Source organism: Sinocyclocheilus grahami, unplaced genomic scaffold (genome assembly GCF_001515645.1).
Source record: "Sinocyclocheilus grahami isolate Dianchi unplaced genomic scaffold, SAMN03320097.WGS_v1.1 scaffold80.1, whole genome shotgun sequence".
NCBI classification, from domain to species: domain Eukaryota; kingdom Metazoa; phylum Chordata; class Actinopteri; order Cypriniformes; family Cyprinidae; genus Sinocyclocheilus; species Sinocyclocheilus grahami.
In genome coordinates this window covers 143,181-161,434 of record NW_015505259.1, presented here as the reverse complement: position 1 = coordinate 161,434, position 18,254 = coordinate 143,181, and the positions used below count along the sequence as shown (strand labels likewise).

General features: G+C 37.4%; 1 protein-coding gene across 2 annotated transcripts in view; it reads right to left on the bottom strand.

The window, feature by feature from the left end:
- The window catches only part of iqca1 (IQ motif containing with AAA domain 1), a 37,073-nt gene extending 18,819 nt beyond the window's left edge, over positions 1–18,254 (bottom strand). The window contains exons 1-9 of one of the 2 annotated variants that reach the window (XM_016273614.1): positions 17,838–18,254; positions 16,142–16,469; positions 15,733–15,852; positions 15,432–15,611; positions 13,090–13,161; positions 12,717–12,919; positions 9,802–9,886; positions 9,480–9,629; positions 7,055–7,130 (exon numbers count right to left, since the gene is read on the bottom strand). In XM_016273614.1, the coding sequence (XP_016129100.1) occupies positions 7,055–7,130; positions 9,480–9,629; positions 9,802–9,886; positions 12,717–12,919; positions 13,090–13,161; positions 15,432–15,611; positions 15,733–15,852; positions 16,142–16,469; positions 17,838–17,848 (1,225 nt within the window). In that variant the 5' untranslated portion in view covers positions 17,849–18,254. The remainder of the gene's footprint in view (positions 1–7,054; positions 7,131–9,479; positions 9,630–9,801; positions 9,887–12,716; positions 12,920–13,089; positions 13,162–15,431; positions 15,612–15,732; positions 15,853–16,141; positions 16,470–17,837) is intronic. The other variant, XM_016273615.1, reaches the window with a different exon arrangement.

Below are 18,254 nucleotides of genomic sequence, written 5' to 3'. Positions count from 1 at the left end.
GCCCCCCCCCCCCCCCCCCCCCCACAGTTTTTGGTAAAAAATGAACAAAATGTCATTATTGAGCAAGTACATAAAACAATCTATTCATATCTGTATAGATAGACTTTGAGCTATCAGATCAGATTGGGAGGAAAATTACAATTCACAAAATCCATGAACACAGTCAAGAAGGGTTGACTACTATATTGCATAACAGGGTGATGAGGAGTGGTTGAAGTTTGTTGTGAAAATAAATAGTGTTACATAGAATTTGAAGTAGTCAGCTAGCAGACATTTAATATGGACAGTTCTAAACGCCAACACTCATTGACCTCTGGGGAGCACCCATTGTCAAAACAAAGAAAGTTTGATATACATCCCATGCCAAAACAAGATTCAAACTACAGCAACAAGTTTGATACTTGCTCATATTACTTTTTTTTCTCTTATATACACTGTTCTTAGAACGTTTTAAGGTTTTGTAGGCCTCAACAAAGTGACACACCAAGCTGGCGGCCAAAGTCGGAATACTGAGCATCTGTCGGCTCAGTTTTCTAGGCTTGTTATTCTGCAGCATCGACACTAGTTGGACCATGTTGGTGGATTTTTGGCCACTGGTGGACTGATAAAAATGATTCATATTCAAAATGGTAAGCACTGCTTTGTTTACGGTTTGTATATCTGGAGTCCTAGATTTGGTTTCCCTTTTTGAATAACGAATGTTGACTACTGCCTCCAACTGAGTTGGCTGCTGGCTGTAGTCTTTGCTGTGTGCTCAAGTGCAACTTTTTGGCTTAGGTGACACGAGGCAACAACACAGTCAGCTTTCATCACTGCTCATTCTTTGATGTTGGTTTGGTGTGTCACGAGCTTTGCAGACAGATTTACAAACCAGGGTGGAAGAACAATTGTTAAAATATCTTTGAATTGCAGTTCAGGAAATTCCAATTGTCTGTAATTTCAATTATAGTTCAACATCTTGCTGCCAGTTCAATTCAAATACTGACTCATAAAATGAAAGACAGCCAATTTTTAAATTCTGAATTCCACACAACTCTAATAATCAGTGCTGTCAAGTTCACACAGGGGTCAAAGGCCACTGATGTTAAAGCTCACTCTGGTGGAACCTAAAAATAAGCATCGAACTTTGAAATGAGATCTGTTGCTGAGGTCAGAGGTCAAACTGTCGTCCACAAAGCCTCCTTTTCAAAGTCACATTTTCAAAACATCCCAGGGCAATACGATCCACATAATTGCCTCACTCCTTCAGAGGGATGCATTCACACAGCCTGGCCTGTTTGTTTAAAGACAACATCCACCTAACTCCCCTGAAAACACACGACTGTTAGGGGTCAGCTTTTTAAACCTTCTTTATTGGCACTGAAGCCCTCTGAGAATGCTTCAACTCCACATGGTGCAAGAAGAACAGACACTACTGTGGATGAACAGAAAAGCTTGCGCCATGGCGGCCAGTTTTGTGGGAGGGGGTGGTCACACACATCTGCTCTGACTGAACATGGTGTATATACAACACATTTGCCACCCCACCATATGGAGACTGAGTGTAAAAACACTTCAGGGCTGGAGGGTGGTCAGCGGTATTTTCTCTACTAGGCTCCAAAGCGGCCACTTTCCTTCAAGGTATGGTCTTTTGTACCTTTTGTGAAGATTTGCATGCCGGTCAGTCTGCAGAGACAGAGTTGCTTTCCTTCTGCCAGCCTGTTTTGCTTGTTTGTCTCGGTCATTCAGCTAACAGCAAGAAACAGACACTTCCTTAACACGGCTCTCTCTGCCAAGAGAATAAAATGCAATGCATCGGTCACATCCAGCAAGTGCACCGTGACAGTGGGATGCAGGAAGGGAAAGGGGGAAAAAGTGAGCGAGAGGGAAGCAAGCGCCAGACAAGCCCAAACAGGCAATTTCAATCTTACCCTGAGTACTACAATGACTTCCTTGGCCTCTCTATAAGCCATTCTCAAGTGCAGTGCGGGTGACTTTCCCAACAGAGCTTGTCCCTCTAGAGATCATGCTAGTTATTGTCTGATTCTGGGTAAATATGGTGTTCACCTTTCTGCCTCATTACAACTAAATAAACCCACCACATGATCATATCCCAATTACAGACAGCTGATAAAACAGTGTGCTGCCGATTAACTCGCACAGCATAGACCATCGGCTCTAATTAGCTGTCTGACAGGCAGGATGTAGGACTTAAGCATGTTTGTCTGCTGAACATATACAAATCTTTTAGGAGTTCAGAATGGCTGCTCACATTGTTTACTGTACAAGCTGTGCGTGTACTTATTATACAGAAATTATATACTTAAAGGAGACATATTATGCCCCTTTTTACAATATGTAATATAAGTCTCTGGTGTCCCCAGAATGTGTCTGTGAAGTTTCAGCTCAAAATACCCCACAGATCATTTATTATATCATTTTGAAAATGCCTATTTTGAGTGGAAGCAGAAACATGCTATTTTTCGTGTCTGTCTCTTTAAATGCAAATGAGCTGCTGCTCTCCACCCCCTTTTCCAGAATAGAGCTGCGCCATTACAGCTCGTACCTGCTAAAAAAACAACTGTTTTGGTTCTGATTAGCATGTTTATCGCGATGAAATCATGCGTTTTAAGCCATTGTAGGGTATCAGACCGAATCAGACAATCTAAGATTTGGTCAAAACATGGTTGAAACATGAGACGAATTCCACAGAGGCCCAAGACAACAGGATGTTCATAAATCAGATCCTGGCCCCAAGCCTGTACCAACTAGCAGCTTTGAGTAGCTCACAGCATTTAAACAAAAGAACACTTATTGACAATTCCAAGGAGATTGTCAATTTTGGGGGCAAGTTATCAAGAATAATGGTCAAAAGAGATGCATAGCGTGACCGTCACATGGAAACATGTGATAGTGATCACAAGCTCTTCGAATTGACATCCCCCATCTCACGACAAAGAACAGACTTTCGGAGATTCCTTACAGACCTCTTAATCTCTGGTCTTCATACATTCACAGAATGGCACGGAAACTGCCTTTCCATGCACCTAAATGACACTACTAATCATTGCTTTGTGCTCACAAGTTAGTCTTAAACTGCCGATCTTGTTACATGTGCTAATTAATAGTGTTTTCACTATATTTTGGATATTGATATCCATTGCAGAATTGATGTCATACGGCTCGTTCACTGAATCGCTGGCCGTCTCAGTGATCAGCCGTAAAACAGTGATTCTGTCCAAATGCCCTTACATATTAATGGTGGAGTTCCCTTTAAAATCTTAAATGATTCCCTTTGAGCTAAATTGACCTGTTTCCCTTACACCATATTAGTTTAAACCTCTGATATTCGGTTTTCTGAGTGCACACGTACAGAATGCGGCTGTATAAATCCACTGCTCTCTTGTCTCCTCTGAGGCTGAGACTGTAAACAGTGTTCTGTGCTTGCCTGTGCAGCCGAACAGTTAGCGTGTTTTGCTCAAACGTTCGCCATAGCATTAGAACTGGTACACCGTTGTCGCTTGCGAAATCAAACGATGGCGTTGTGGGTGGAAACGTAGAGATTAAGGGGCGTAATATTATAATGAGATCCCTTTGCAACATCACTAGGGGAGCGAAATCAGACGTGCTCATTTTTTTTAGATGCTTGTAGAAAAAGGCTTACCAAAACAAAGTTACTGGGTTAATCTTTTTCACCTTTCCTTGGTTGGCAGATGCACCGGGGACCTGATTATAGCACTTAAAACCTGGAAAAGTCAGATTTTCATGATATGTCACCTTTAAGTGCAAACAGAATGTAATGTTTCAGACACTTAATTGCATGTTAATTGCAATTAAATGAAAATGTATCATAATAAAAATGTATATTAAATGCAATTAGCTGACCTTTAGAGTGTTTTTGACCAACTTAGGTAGGACTTATACATCTTTGTTTCATTATTACTAATTCTTTTGTCTTTTAAATATGCTTAAAGTGCATGGCAAGCATTTAGGGTGAACCAAAATATACTTTATTATAATTTCTATTGAAACTTTTGAAAAATATATTAACTTTAAATGCAATATTGAATAATACACTACAGTTACAATTATAATCAATTACTTTACGTTAGTCAACACAGAACAAAAAAAACAAAAGATTATTAAAACGATTTAAAATGTTCTTTAAAGTATACTTTAAAAGCAATATTATTACAAAGTGCACTTTTTTTAAAAAGTACACTCTCTTGAACACTTAAGTGGCCTTTTATGTCATTAACACTATCTGCATACAGTTTTTTTTTACTTTTAAATACTTTTAAGATTTAAAGTACACAACAAGTGCACATTTACGTGCACCTCTTTTTACAATAATAAAAACCAGCAACGTTTAACTTACATTTGACAATTTCATCATCTAAAGTAATAGTATTCTATGTGCAATGCTGATGAGAGCATTTTAGTTGATGATTATTGCAGATATAAGCAACACGCTGTGAGATGGACATCGCTATCCACTCAACCATGTCAAATATTTGGGAGGTAAGTTCTGATCTCTGCTTTTCATTACACCTTTAAGCTTCATTCCTCAGGAATGTAACCCTTTGCTCCGTAGACTGAGCAAGGTGACGTTTAGAGGAAAATCCTAATGAAAAGCTTTGACTGGGCATATAATTGCTTCCTGCAAGGTTACAGCTCCTCGCTGGCTGAAAAATTTTCCAGTCAAAAAGGCATCGATACATGCGTGTACATGTACACACACACACACACACACACACACACACACACATAATCCAAGATCCAAGACGTACTATATCATATGATTTTGCCATTTAATATAATTTTTTTTAAATATTTTAGTCAATGTTTATAGCAGTGTTTATATATTGTATTACCCTGATGGTACAGTATTTTGTCTTTGGGTGTGTGACATACAGTTTGAGTGCTTTGAGTGTTGAGTTTATGAAAAGGTATGTTTATTTGATTCATCATGTGCTGTTTTTTAACATCTGTGTTATAATGCAGCAGATTTTAGAACTTCAAGTATGTTAGCTTACTCCTTGTCAGGGCTACTTAACACTATGTCAATTGATGATCTAAATCGTCATGAATTGTATATTCCATATGAACACCATATTTTTAAAGTGAATGTCTGGCAACTACAACTGCCAGTTCTTTACTGTAAATTTATCAGTACTGGTTTACAGTGTCAATCCTTTGGAGAGAACTGGATGAATCGTTAAGATAAACTGATGATACAAATTTATATTGTTCGGGGAAAAATTTGGAACAGCTTCTGAATAGTGGAAATCGAGTTGATGAGTTTCAAAAAATGGTTTGATGACAATAGACTTTCATTGAATTTAAGTAAAACAAAGTTTATAATATTTAGTAATCGAAAAAAGTAACAATAAAGTTAAAATAAGGATTAACAATGAGGAAATAGAAAGTGTATAATTGATCATAAATTATGTTATAACAAAAATGTCCAAATCCATTGCAATATTAAATAAAACAAAATATACTTTGAATAAAAACACATTATATATATTGTAATGTGCGCTCATAGTTCCATGCATTACTTATTGTGGTGTGGGTGTCAATTAATTACAACTAATACAAATTCATTATATATGTTAAAAAATAAAAGCTATAAGAATTGTTAAACAGGTTGATTATTACGAACCAACAAACAAATTGTTTATTAAATGACATGCTTTCGTTTAAAATGAGCTCATTTCGTTTATTTATATTGAGCACAGGTAATGTATAAAACAAAATATACTTTGAATAAAAACACATTATATATATTGTAATGTGCGCTCATAGTTCCATGCATCACTTATTGTGGTGTGGGTGTCAATTAATTACAACTAATACAAATTCATTATATATGTTAAAAAATAAAAGCTATAAGAATTGTTAAACAAGTTGATTATTACGAACCAACAAACAAATTGTTTATTAAATGACATGCTTTCGTTTAAAATGAGCTCATTTCGTTTATTTATATTGAGCACAGGTAATGTACAAAGTTTATAATTATTTACTTCCAAATTGTATTCAGAGGCTGTTCAAAATAAGAGAAAGTCAGTATAAACTAAGAGGAATGTATATGTTTAAAAAAGTAAGGGCAAGAACTAATGCTAAAAATACGTGTATATCTGTCAAAGGGGTACATCTATGGAATAATTGTGATAAGGAATTAAAATTATGTAATTCCCCTTGCAAATTTAAGAAAATATATAAAAACATGGTGTTAAATAATTATATGACTCATTATCTTATTTATAAGATATACTTATATACTTATACTTATCTTATAAGTATTATTTAACATGTTGAAGTAATAGTTGGAATGTGTATTTCTGTAATTATGTATGTTTGTAATTAAGTATGTATATTTTGGGAAATGTATTATGTAACTTTTGTTTATCTTGTATTATCAAATCTAGTGGAAAAGTGACGTACATCGGTTAAATATGTATAAAGGGTAGGCTTAAAAAGCAAGGCTTCTGCCTACACCTTTTTCAGAAATTATGTTCATTTATTTATTTTTTGTGAAAAGTTGTATGTAAGGACCGAAATAAACAGAATTTAATTGAAACACCTATCACTTCACAAACAAATGTAGTTAGTTATATGGCCTGTGAAAACTGTTCTTGCCATGAAACCGAGACAACGGGGGAGTGACAGATGACTGCTGTTGATTATAGAAAGAGGAGGAGCTGGACTTCAATGTGGCGTCAAGAGACTCAGCTTTAATAAGAGGGCAAGAAAACGTATATGTAGTCACAAAAGAAGGGGGAAGGAGAAAGACGTAGAGAAAGAAGAGGAAAAAAGTTCCATGTGGGGTGGGGAACCATCTGGACTGGTCTTGACCTGAGAATCTGACATGGCCCTATCATTATTGGTTACTTAGACGTATTCCAGACACATCTCATGTCACAATTGTGATGAAAGCTCACTCGCTCATTGACCTCACACAAACACTGTTGACATTGTTGAGAATCAGTCATTTGGTCAGGGAAAAGCTGCATTAATTTTCGATGACAGACACGCAGACTGCACCCTTTTGCCGTCATCTCCCGCTTACCTTTGTACAGTTTGGCTCCCTCGACTACTGTAGGAAGGAAATTACTGGGAGTCATCTTCCATCCCTTCTCTTCTTCCTGCAAAACAGACAGTTTGTATTAAGGTGGGTCCTTCACAAGCACAGCATCACTGTTTTCCTGTATACGAACTTTACATGGTGGACAAGGAAAGTTCTCTGAAATAATTGAAGTCAAGTTATGGATAAATCTATGAGACTGAGATTCCACATGAGTGATCAAAGCTCTTCCTAGGGCGATGTTCTTGCACGCTGCTCTGGTGCAGGGTCACCCTCAGCGTTGGCATTTTAATGATGTGAATACACAGCGGGGGCTGAACGTGATGCTGCGAGCATGATTTACGGTGCCTCCTGTTTTCCTTACCTCTCAACTAGGGGTCGCACATTAAAAGTAAATCAATGTCCTCATATACTCATGCGAATGTTTGGCTTGCGTGTCACAAGCACACACTCAAAACCGCAGAGTGTGTCTGCTTGGGAGTAGAGCATTTTCAGAAGGAATAAGCCAAATGGAGCCTGTATATTTTATGGGCTGTCTTTCTTTAAACACATTTCTCCATTAGCAGCTAATGACCCCCAAAAGAGACACAAATCCATCTGAAAATATGAAAGGCACTTAGGTGCCTGGGAGCAGTGATTTATGATTATTCATGTGGCATTAGACAGAACTTCCAAATGGATCTAGCAGATTATATCAAAGAAACCTGTGGCAAGGTCAGGAGCAAAATTAATTTATGTGCCAGGTCTAATTGAATTTATCAGATATAGGGAACAAAAACATGTATATTTTTTGATTTTTAAAAAAATATATATTTCAAAATATACAAAAATAAATTGCGAATACGGGTTTTAAAAATTAGCTACTTTTCTTTTTTATATGTTTTTGGCCATTTTTAGATATTTTCAATCTGCATGTTTTTATATTATTCAAAATATACAAAAAGTAAATTTTTATATCTCCTTTAGCCATGCTGTTTACATCAAATCAATTAAAAACATATTTTAATCATTGGTAAGCAGTGGTGGAAATACGGTAAATATTTACTAATCACAGATTTAAAAACATTCTTTGTATAACTATGTATTTGGTACTGCCTTCATTTTTCTTTAACAAGGAGCCTTTGAGTGGCACTTGAAAATTTAAACTAGGCCTAAACTAGGCCAACATAAGAGCTCTGCCAAAAATCCCTTAACTATTGAAAGGCTCAGCTTTCAAACAGGATGTGAGCCTTTAAAAAAGGTCAGATTGGTCTTTCGGCCTCATTATGAGCAAATATCAGTGGTTCTGCTCTCCAATGAGGATTACAGGTGCTCTTATGAAGGAAAGCATGAACAAAGGCTTCATTCTATAACTCCGGAACGGAGCCAATCAGCATGAGCAGGCATTTTCATCGCTTGACTGCCTCACAGTAGCCACCGGTCAGCATATGACGTTCAGAGGTCAGCTCAGAGAACATTAAACCTCACATGAACCTAAATCATTCTGGACTTAAACACGAAAGACTGCTGTCTGCCACATCTAAGCTTTAAAACATAATTTGTTTTGTTTATCTTAACTCTTAAAATATTGGAACACAGGAAGTCTGGATGTCGTAGTACAGAAAACTTATTAAACAAGAGGAAGAGTTCTGAATAGGGAGAGCAACAGGTTATCAAGGACACAGTCAAATCTAGGTGGAACAAAGCAGGAACGCCTTGCTGAAATCACAGATATTTCCGGAGACTGTCGATGAGTTTAACAAACTAATATCCTCAACATTCCTAATCTTAATCTACCCTGAACAGAACACTGGCAAGGATACAGTTCTCTAGACATTTACGATGTGCAATTATGCATGAGAATATGAGTGTACTGAGTATGTTAAATGTTCTTTTCTAAGATGGAATGATGCAAGTGCTGCTGTGATAGGTCATAATTCTCTCATCTATGACTCTTTTAACTTAATATCTGGAAACTTCAGGCCTTCTCTCCTCAGGGAAATCTGTGAAATGAAACTGTCTAGCACAGATGCTGAGAGGAATGCCTACAGTATAAACCTGCTTTCATCTAACTGTAATGTAAATAAGCCTAAAGGTTAGAGGAACTTGCCTGAAATGGAGATGTAACAAAGATAAGTTGCAATAATTGACAAGGACAAGGAAACACTAAATGAGAATGTACAATGGAAAACAAAGTGATTTTCTTTCAATACTCGATCTGTAATCAAATTCTCCACCTAAAGTCAGCTCTATGCAGTTCAACCAAGTCTGGTTCATTGTGTGTGGGTATGACCACAAAGGTCATCTGAGTCACTGGACACTCAAATTTGTGCCACATCAGCTGATTTAATTCTGCAGATACAGATACTTTAAAAAGACTTTATTGATTTCTGTGCAACAGTGATACGTTTTTATCAAGGCATGGCCCCACCTCTGTATCTCCTTTCCCCTTTTTTCCTTTCATCTTCCCTTTCTTCTCTTTCTTCTTCTCTTTGCGGTCATTCCCTTTTTTGTCTTTCTCTCCCTTCGATTTTTTCTTCTTCTCCCTCTCTTCTTCTTTAGCACCGAATTCAGCAGCAACCTTCAAAATACTACATGTTAGCACTCTTAAACAAGCATTAATGAAAAAAGTGATTGTGTATCTAAAAACGGACAGTATCAAGCAATACCCTTTTGAAATCAAATACTATTTATTAGCTAAAGTATGATGGATAGTCTCTGGATGGATGTAGTAGACTGATAGGATTAATAACCTGTTCTGGTGTCTTCTGAGCAAATATAGATGCAGATCCTCCATCCTCAGGACTTGGCAAGTCAGGGAATTTCCCTGTGGCATCTCTGAAACACAAAACAGCAATAATGTAATTTATTATTTAATTTAAAAATGTATTATATTACATGTATTATATTTATATTTTTAATTACATTTTTAACTTAAGGTGACTTTCTAGAATGTTTTTAAACAGCTGAAATGTACAGTGGTGTAGATTAAAGAGGACAAATATAACATTTCTATTGAGAGACTAAAAACACCTATTACTCAACTGTTTTGGTTTAAATTTCCCTCCCAATATTTTTTAAGATTTCTCTCCCAAAACGGAAAATATATGGGAAGAACTCTATGTGAAAAACACATTTTTCCTTAAAGATGAGGTAACACAGACTTCATGTCTGTGTGAACATATAGATAAACAAAACAGATCGAGTGAACAAAGGCAAATCAATCATATTTGAACTGTGAACTTCACACATGGGGAGGATACATTAGCCAGGTCCAGCGCTGACTCTCAGGGGAGCTGGGGCAGGTTTAGAATAACAGGGTAAAAGTGTCAGTCAGAGCCCAGCCTGAGCTCTCTGCTCTAGCTAACTTAATCAGTAGCACACTGCTAAAACTCACTTCCAATGAGGTAGCTCATGCTGAAAGCTGTACTACTGTAATGTGGAGGATTGAATTTCAACTAAATCTGCTCACTGGAAGAAAAATAAAATAAAATAGATTCACTACATTTTTAATAAACCAAGCATACTTTTTATTCAACAACTTCAATAAAGGGATTGTACAACGAAACTGCTGATTTCTCTCTCAGCTACCTCAGTGTAGAGTGCATTAGTGCCCACACAATTTTTCAGTGGTTTCCCCTCCCCCCCATTTTTCCCATACAGACTTAAAAATGTCTCTGTTGAATTATTATGTCATGAACCAAGCCAACACTACAAGGTGAATCCAAAAAAAAAAGTTTTTGAAAATTGGACAAAAAGACAAAGACACAAGTACTTATCAGCTTTAGGAAGGGAAGTAACTACAATCCTATAAAGAATAACATAATCAAATTAAAACAATGAAGAAATGTACATCTATTCAGTTAAAGTTGTATTAGAAATGGACGTTCCCTGCAAGCTCTTTTGCCATGATTTGCATATGAATTTCTGGTGGAATTTTGTACAGCATCATGGGTAATGTAATTTTTCACCACAAATACAGCTGTTAAACAGGATTATTTTATAAATAATAATAAAAATAAATAATAATGTGAATAGATGGCTTCAACCAAATTATACTGATTCCAAACAACCTTGAAACTTCCCTTTGGAGAAAATTAATTGGATTTTTACATCCAGAACCCGACTGTATGTTAGCATAATGAAAATTGTAATAATGGTAAAGCATTTATATTTTTTACGGCATATGTCTGACTGGCTGTTTAAATACTCCACCTTTCGCTCTTCCACTTCATCAGCACATACGAAACCACGCCAACATACTTCACCTTGCAGGTCCTGACCTGGTATCCCATACATCCCTTATACAACCAGCAGGGGCCCAGCAAGGTCATTGGAAGGGGCCAGAGAAAGGGGCCACTAACCAAAGACAAAGCTACTGAACTCCCCCCACAACATTGTGTTGTCCAACTGAGATGACTTATGACTGTTGTCTCCGCATTAATGGGCAGCAGCATGCAGTGGCAGGCCGTAAATCAGGCTGGAATGCAGTAATCAGCCCAGTCTCACTCTACACACTTGAAAATAGCACATGCATTAGCTAAGCATAAACAGCCCTGGGTAAAAGTGACCATTGCTTTGACTGCTTACATTCCAGCCTCTGCACAAAAGGATGAGACGAAGTGCCAGGAATGTACTTTACAATTAGAGTGAAATAATGGATTGAGTGGACGGAGATGCAAGGAAAAGCTCCTGAGAGTGTGGAAGCAAATTAGCAGATTAGCAAAAGGAGACAGGTTGTAATTGTAATTGTAATTGAGATTGCTTAGAGGTGATTAGTTCCAGAGATTCTGAGAAAGTAATTGAGGGAATGCCGAGGAACAAAAAGCCCTTTTTTTCATAAGTGGAAAAAATATTATAAAAATTTTGTCACAATTTTCTGCAACTACTTATACCTTCCTATTACACTGTCCATAATAAAGAAAAAAGAAAGATCTTTTAGTTTAAAACATATGTGCCAAGTTATTAGAAATGTACTCTTTTATCCATATTTGTTTTATATGGTTTTGAAAAACTTTAATAATACCAATTTTACAAAAGGTTTAAATTTTTGGACAATGAAAATGTCATGTGGTGTAACCATCAAGTAAAAATTAAAACAGATTTTCATTACAGATTAAATACATGTGAGCAAACACATTCTAATCATTATTATTATTTTTTTTAATATATATTTTTCAAGACAAAAAGTATTTTTCAATTATTAATTTATAAATGTCATTACTTTTTTTTAAGGTCATCTGATTTTTTAAAAATTTGACCTTGACATATAGCATATAGTCAGTAGGAACACGCACGTGTGTGTGTGTGTGTGTGTGTGTGTAATATATGTGTATATATATATATATATATATTATGCCAAACTACTTAACAAGGGTTAATTTTTAAAAATGTCATTATTTTTTCTTCCTTAGGATACCAGGACAGTTTTATCATCCTGACTTTTCACTGACTTAATATCTGATTGACTTATATATTGTACAAAATAATTTAAATATATTCTCTTCATAAAAAAATTATCCAAGTCATTGTATGTATTAATTGCATTTTCCTCAATAAATTAATAGATAGGACAAAAACAATGCATCTTTGACCCACCTATGAATTTTTTTATTAAACTGTAACCCTGCTTAAAACTGTGTATCCATGATTTTTGTGTATGACTTACCGACACTCAAGAAACCACTGGCGTATTTGTTCTTGCAGGCTCTCTTTAATATCTGGCCCATCGACAGACCGCACCGACTCTTTGATGTTGACCAGTGCCCTCTGGTACTCAGCCTCATGCTCCTCCTGCACACAATGCCTCCTGCTTTCCACCTGCTGGGCATGCAGTTGGGCAGGGCTGGGTGTTGTTTGCTGGGCTGGTATCTGGAAACAGGGCACCAGGAGACAAGAGATGGAAAAACTGACAACAAGGGGTACAAAAAGTTCAGAATGTGGTTTGATCAAAAATAGCAGAAGATATGTACAAAACAACAAATTCATGAAAAGACTTGCTTTTCACAAACAGTAAACTGGCAGAGCATCCTGGTGTTTACCATTCCCAAAAATATCATCTCCTCAAGACACTCCTTGTTGACCCTTCTCCTGTCCCGATACCCCCGCCAAACCTAGAAGACAGAGCGAAAAACACATCATAATAGCAGGAAGGACAGAAAACTGAGGCTGAGGACACATACCAGAAATGATACTATCATAGTCACTTTGACATCAAGTACATTCTTTGGCTCTTGTGTTATCTGGTGAGAAACAATCTACCGTCTTCTTGCATTCACTATGGATTTTTGGATGAGAGGAATGTACTAACAGCAACCGAAATTCTGATCTGACAAACTGATTTTTATCATTCAGGTTGCCATTGAGGATGTGGGGAGGTTCGTATTTAGATAACCTCAACAACCAAGGCAAATCAATCGCAAGACTCAGCTTACAGTTCATAAATGCAGGCAAGTGTTATTCTTGTATTTTTTTTTTATAAATCCTCCTTTTTAGTTTGAATGACAATGATGCTAAAACAGCAATAGCCAACTGAAGTGAGAGGATTATGTTTCCAGGGTTTCACAGCACAGAAATCTGCTTTGCTGTGAGCTACAGAATGAGAGCGAAGGGAGGATTAGACCTTGTGAAAACAGCCTCGCAGTGTGAGAGCCCCAAATCTCTGTTTATCCCCTCCTGTAATCGCATTCACTACACGGCACAACATGCTTGTTGTATGAGCTATTTGAAAGTGAATTACCCATGAGCTACCCATGAGGACCTTCGTCTATGCTTTTCTGTACGTTTTCACTCAGCAATGTCAGTTTCACACCTGCACTGCAAAAAACTTCAGAGCTCCAAAATCATATCTGCTATCTCTTTCAGGCTACATCTATGTCTGGGTTCAACAACCGTAGCGAACACTCACTCAAAAAGACGTCAGGATACATGAGCTCAGATTTCATGATTAGAATGGCATTAAAAAACAACACCTAAAATCCAGGAATGCTTTCCTTTTTCCATCTCTCAGCACTACAATGCTAATCTCCCTCCTGCTGCCAAAGGGCCTACAAGCACATTATTCCAACAGATGAGTTGGACATATATCTTTTATGCATGGATGGGATCGCATGTCATTCATAGTCCTTTGTTGAACGGACTTCATGTCAAATGTGACAACTGATGACTGTGATAGGAGATGGCCTGACCTCTACAGCATCTGAGTTCATGCACAGGTAGGGCAGCAGGCATTACCTCGCTTGTGTATGATGCTAGATCATCAACTTCAGTTTAAATAATGATATATATATTGATGCAATGTTATGATGTGTTTATCATCTTCAGGGCCATAACAGTTTTTTTTACTTCCTAAATAGCCAATTGCATACTCTGATGAAGCTGAATGTGTACTCATAATATTCATTCATGAATACCTGTGAGACCTGTGAGAAACGTTTACCAACCAATAAATAAATAAATAAGGTTAAAACGTCAGGGTGACACGATGCACTCATATTTTTAAGTTCTCCTAATGATTGTCTTAATTGCCCTAAGTAATGCTACGTTGTTTAGTCAATGTGAAAATAACAACTACAAATGTCTTGTTCAGCAAGCTTCCAGTTATTAACACAATAACCAAAAATAGATAACCAAATATAGAGTTTTATAGAACATTTCACATGTAAAGTGAACTATGCTATCTTTGTTTCTGAAAGAGCAATCACAATACAGAGCAAAGATATTTGGAATAGAATTTTAAATGATTGTAAATAGACCTCAACACTTCATACACAAAATCTCAAGAATGGTGACAAATGTAAAAATATGAACCTTTAACCTCACAACAAAATGTCTAACTAACAGTAATGACAAAACAACAAAATAAAAAAAGAATGCTTCAACTGTTTTTCCTAAACTTTCAAGCTCGCAAAACGGACATGAAGCATAAAATGAATCCATACAACTTGACTGGTATACTCCATGTCTTCTAGTTTGTGTCACCATATTTGAATTAGTGAACGCCTACAACTGTTCAATGACATTAACTTGATTTGAGAGTGAATAAAGACTTAAATTTAACCTGTTCATCATACAAACTAATTGTATTGCTTAAAAATTCTAGGAATATACCAGTGAAGACATAGATTAATTGCATGTCCTATTAAGAGCTTCAAAGTTCTTGAAAGCCATACAATTTTTGGAATGACATGAGGGTGAGTAAATAATAAAAGACAATTTTTTTTAGGTGAACTATTCCTTTATATAGTAATATTTAAGTTTACTGCATAAAAATTTTCCTCATCATTTGTTTGTTTTGCCAATTTCAAACCCATCTATAGAAAATGCATCAGTAATTTAGTTGGACTAGAAAGTTTTTTGTTGAAAATCAAGTGATGTCTGATACCTTCTGAATGCAGGTGGCTGCCTGGTTAGCGTCCAGCATGCTAGAGTTACCCTGAAGTCTTCTTTGTTCCTCCTGCCGAATTGTCTTCATGAAGTGAGCTCTCAGTCTTCCCTGCCGAGCTCGCTCACTGACCTGCAGCAGCCACACAGCCCGCTCCACAGACATGGACTGAACTGGCACCTGCTTAACCAGAAACCAGAACCACACACCTCCAGTATTTGGCACAGCTATTCTTATTTGACTTGCATTACATGTATTTGTACTGAGAGCTTTTATATTTCACTGACTGTGACACACTCACAGTTTTAGTTTCCTGACGTCCTCCTTTCGCCAAAATATGGGCCAACATCTTTTCTCTCTCTTTTAGTGCCCTCATCTTCTCCCTCACAAAATAGCGTGGAATAGGCACCTCAAGATCCTCCTAAAAACGATTCAAAATTCGAATTATTTTCAGCTATTACAGCCGTGAATAGAGAAGGTTATATGTAAAACCTGTGCACCAGTGACCCCAATTAGCATCCACTAAATTCAGAGAAAAACAAGAGGCTTAGCTCACTAAAATCCACTTTGACATTGAGCGGCTAAATCCTCCCCAAACCCAAATCTCCTAAATTCCCTCCAGGCCCTCTGCTCTGAATCTACAACCACAAGAGACCAAAACATTCCCAGCATTCTGTACATGCAACAGTATATTTTGTTATCTCACTCACAGGTGTCATTTTGAAATCCTGCAATATGTCATCAAAGTAGTGAAACTCTGAGTACTCCAGCTCCACCATCTCATTCTTCAGCTCTACAAGTCGTCCCATCACCCCCTCAAGAACCTGGTGCACAACACGCCTCTTTTGGGGGTGAACAACCTGATCATAAACCTCCTCCAGGGCACGGAATATCTTCAGGTAGCGCAGGTAGAAAGTTGCCAGCGTCTGAAAGACCTGAAGACGGTCCTTTTGAGGATGGAGCTGCATTGTGGGATATTCATCCTCCAAAAGGTCCTCCAAAGCTCCCTGAGCAGCATCCCAAATTTGCCCATATGAACTGGGTAGAGGAAAGGGATTGCATTTATGATAACAGTCCTGTAAATTGTATATTTTACTTCTACTGTCAGTTTATTTAGAAGAGTATGGATAAAACAATGATTACATTTTCACATGAAAAGTGGTTTAGTGTATTTATTATGCATGCCAATTTATATAAGATTTTCCATATTTAAAAACTCCATGGCCTTCCACAGCAATCTGTCTTTGAAATGGAATCAGCAGAGACATGTAAATCTGCAGTACTTCTTAACAGGCCTAATTACACCTGCTGAGAGCACCTGCCCTCTGGGAAAGTTTTTAGACCCTCAGGCCAAAATTAGAACCGCCTATGTCTGACTGTGCAACCTAAATGTGGGAAACCACAGAACGCACACTGAATTCACAGTAAGTCAGCATATTAAGCCACATAATGGAGGAAATCCCCTGACAAACATTATTTCTCCATTCCTCGTTGAATACACATGAATTCCACAGATGTCCTCTGACCTCTTTGACTCCCTTGCGAGTGGGTGCTTCTTTTGTGATTGTTGAAAGAGTTCATGGCGAGGGTGAAACCACCTTCTTTTCTTATTCTGATGGGCCCATACAGTATTGTTCCCCTCTGGGCATTAGCACTGCCAAGAGCTACTCAAATTGTAGAGATGGCAAAATCAAAGGAGGGGACGGGATAGTTAGAGCAGGAGTGGGGAGGAGCTGTGGGAGGAGGTTAGAAGGGTGGTTGTAAAAGAACATTTACAATAAAATAGAGAGGCCTCTTAGAGATATCTTAAATATGGCAGACAACAAAGGCAGAAATACTACAGTTCACTACAAATCTGCAGTAACTAACGGATGTCCACAGAAAATAGTGAATGATGAGGAAAAATCCCCTTGCTTGGGGAATTTAAAAAGTGCTATCAACACATGCAGTACTACTAAATGTAGTGCTCTTCTTTAGAAAACTAATGGTGTAGGATGACTGAAAATAGCATACCTCTACCTACACCAAAGCGGATTTGAATAGTTCCTATTTCAAGACAAAAATACAGCTGGTTCTCAGTATAGTTTGGCTCTGTGTTGTCATAGGAACTGCAATTCAATGTAGACTTTCTCCTAGTAGGCGTTCTTACAACAACTCTTTTCTTCTTTTGCAACTTACTTTTTTGCACATAGAAATGTCGCATAGCCTATTCCCTTGATATGAAGTTATACAGACTGTATACAATTCTGAACGTTACAGAGTTAATAGCTGTATCAAATATTCACTTTCTCACACAGACATTACACAATTTTCATTCATTATAAACACTATGGTGGTTCTTGGCATCACATCAACTTTCTCGTTTTGTAGTGAAGTGCACAAAGTAAAAGGGCAGTTATTACTCACCTCTGCGACATCCTTAGAAATTCCACGCGCTAGTTTAGAAAGGGCTATATTTGAATATCAGAGGGAAAGCATAATTGCAAGCCGCCGCTTTCGAAATTAAAATGGTTAACGAAGCGAAGTAAAGGCATCCAAGCAGTAAGTCTTGATTAGAATTCATTAGTTAAGCTAAGCATTTCTAACTAGAGTTGGATAAGTCTCGCGCCAGGCAGGCTGCGGTTTGCGCTGCGCTTCTTGACAGCTGCCATGGCAACGAGATCAAAGCCTCTTCACTGCTTCTGAGAGAGGGGGCATCGAGGCAACTAGTTAAACACGGAATACAATACTCTATCAACTATAACGCATAATGCGATTCAACTCTAGCCGCTCATTTTCGTCGTTTTCTTATCTTATCCGATAAGCCGCGAGCATGTCAAGCCT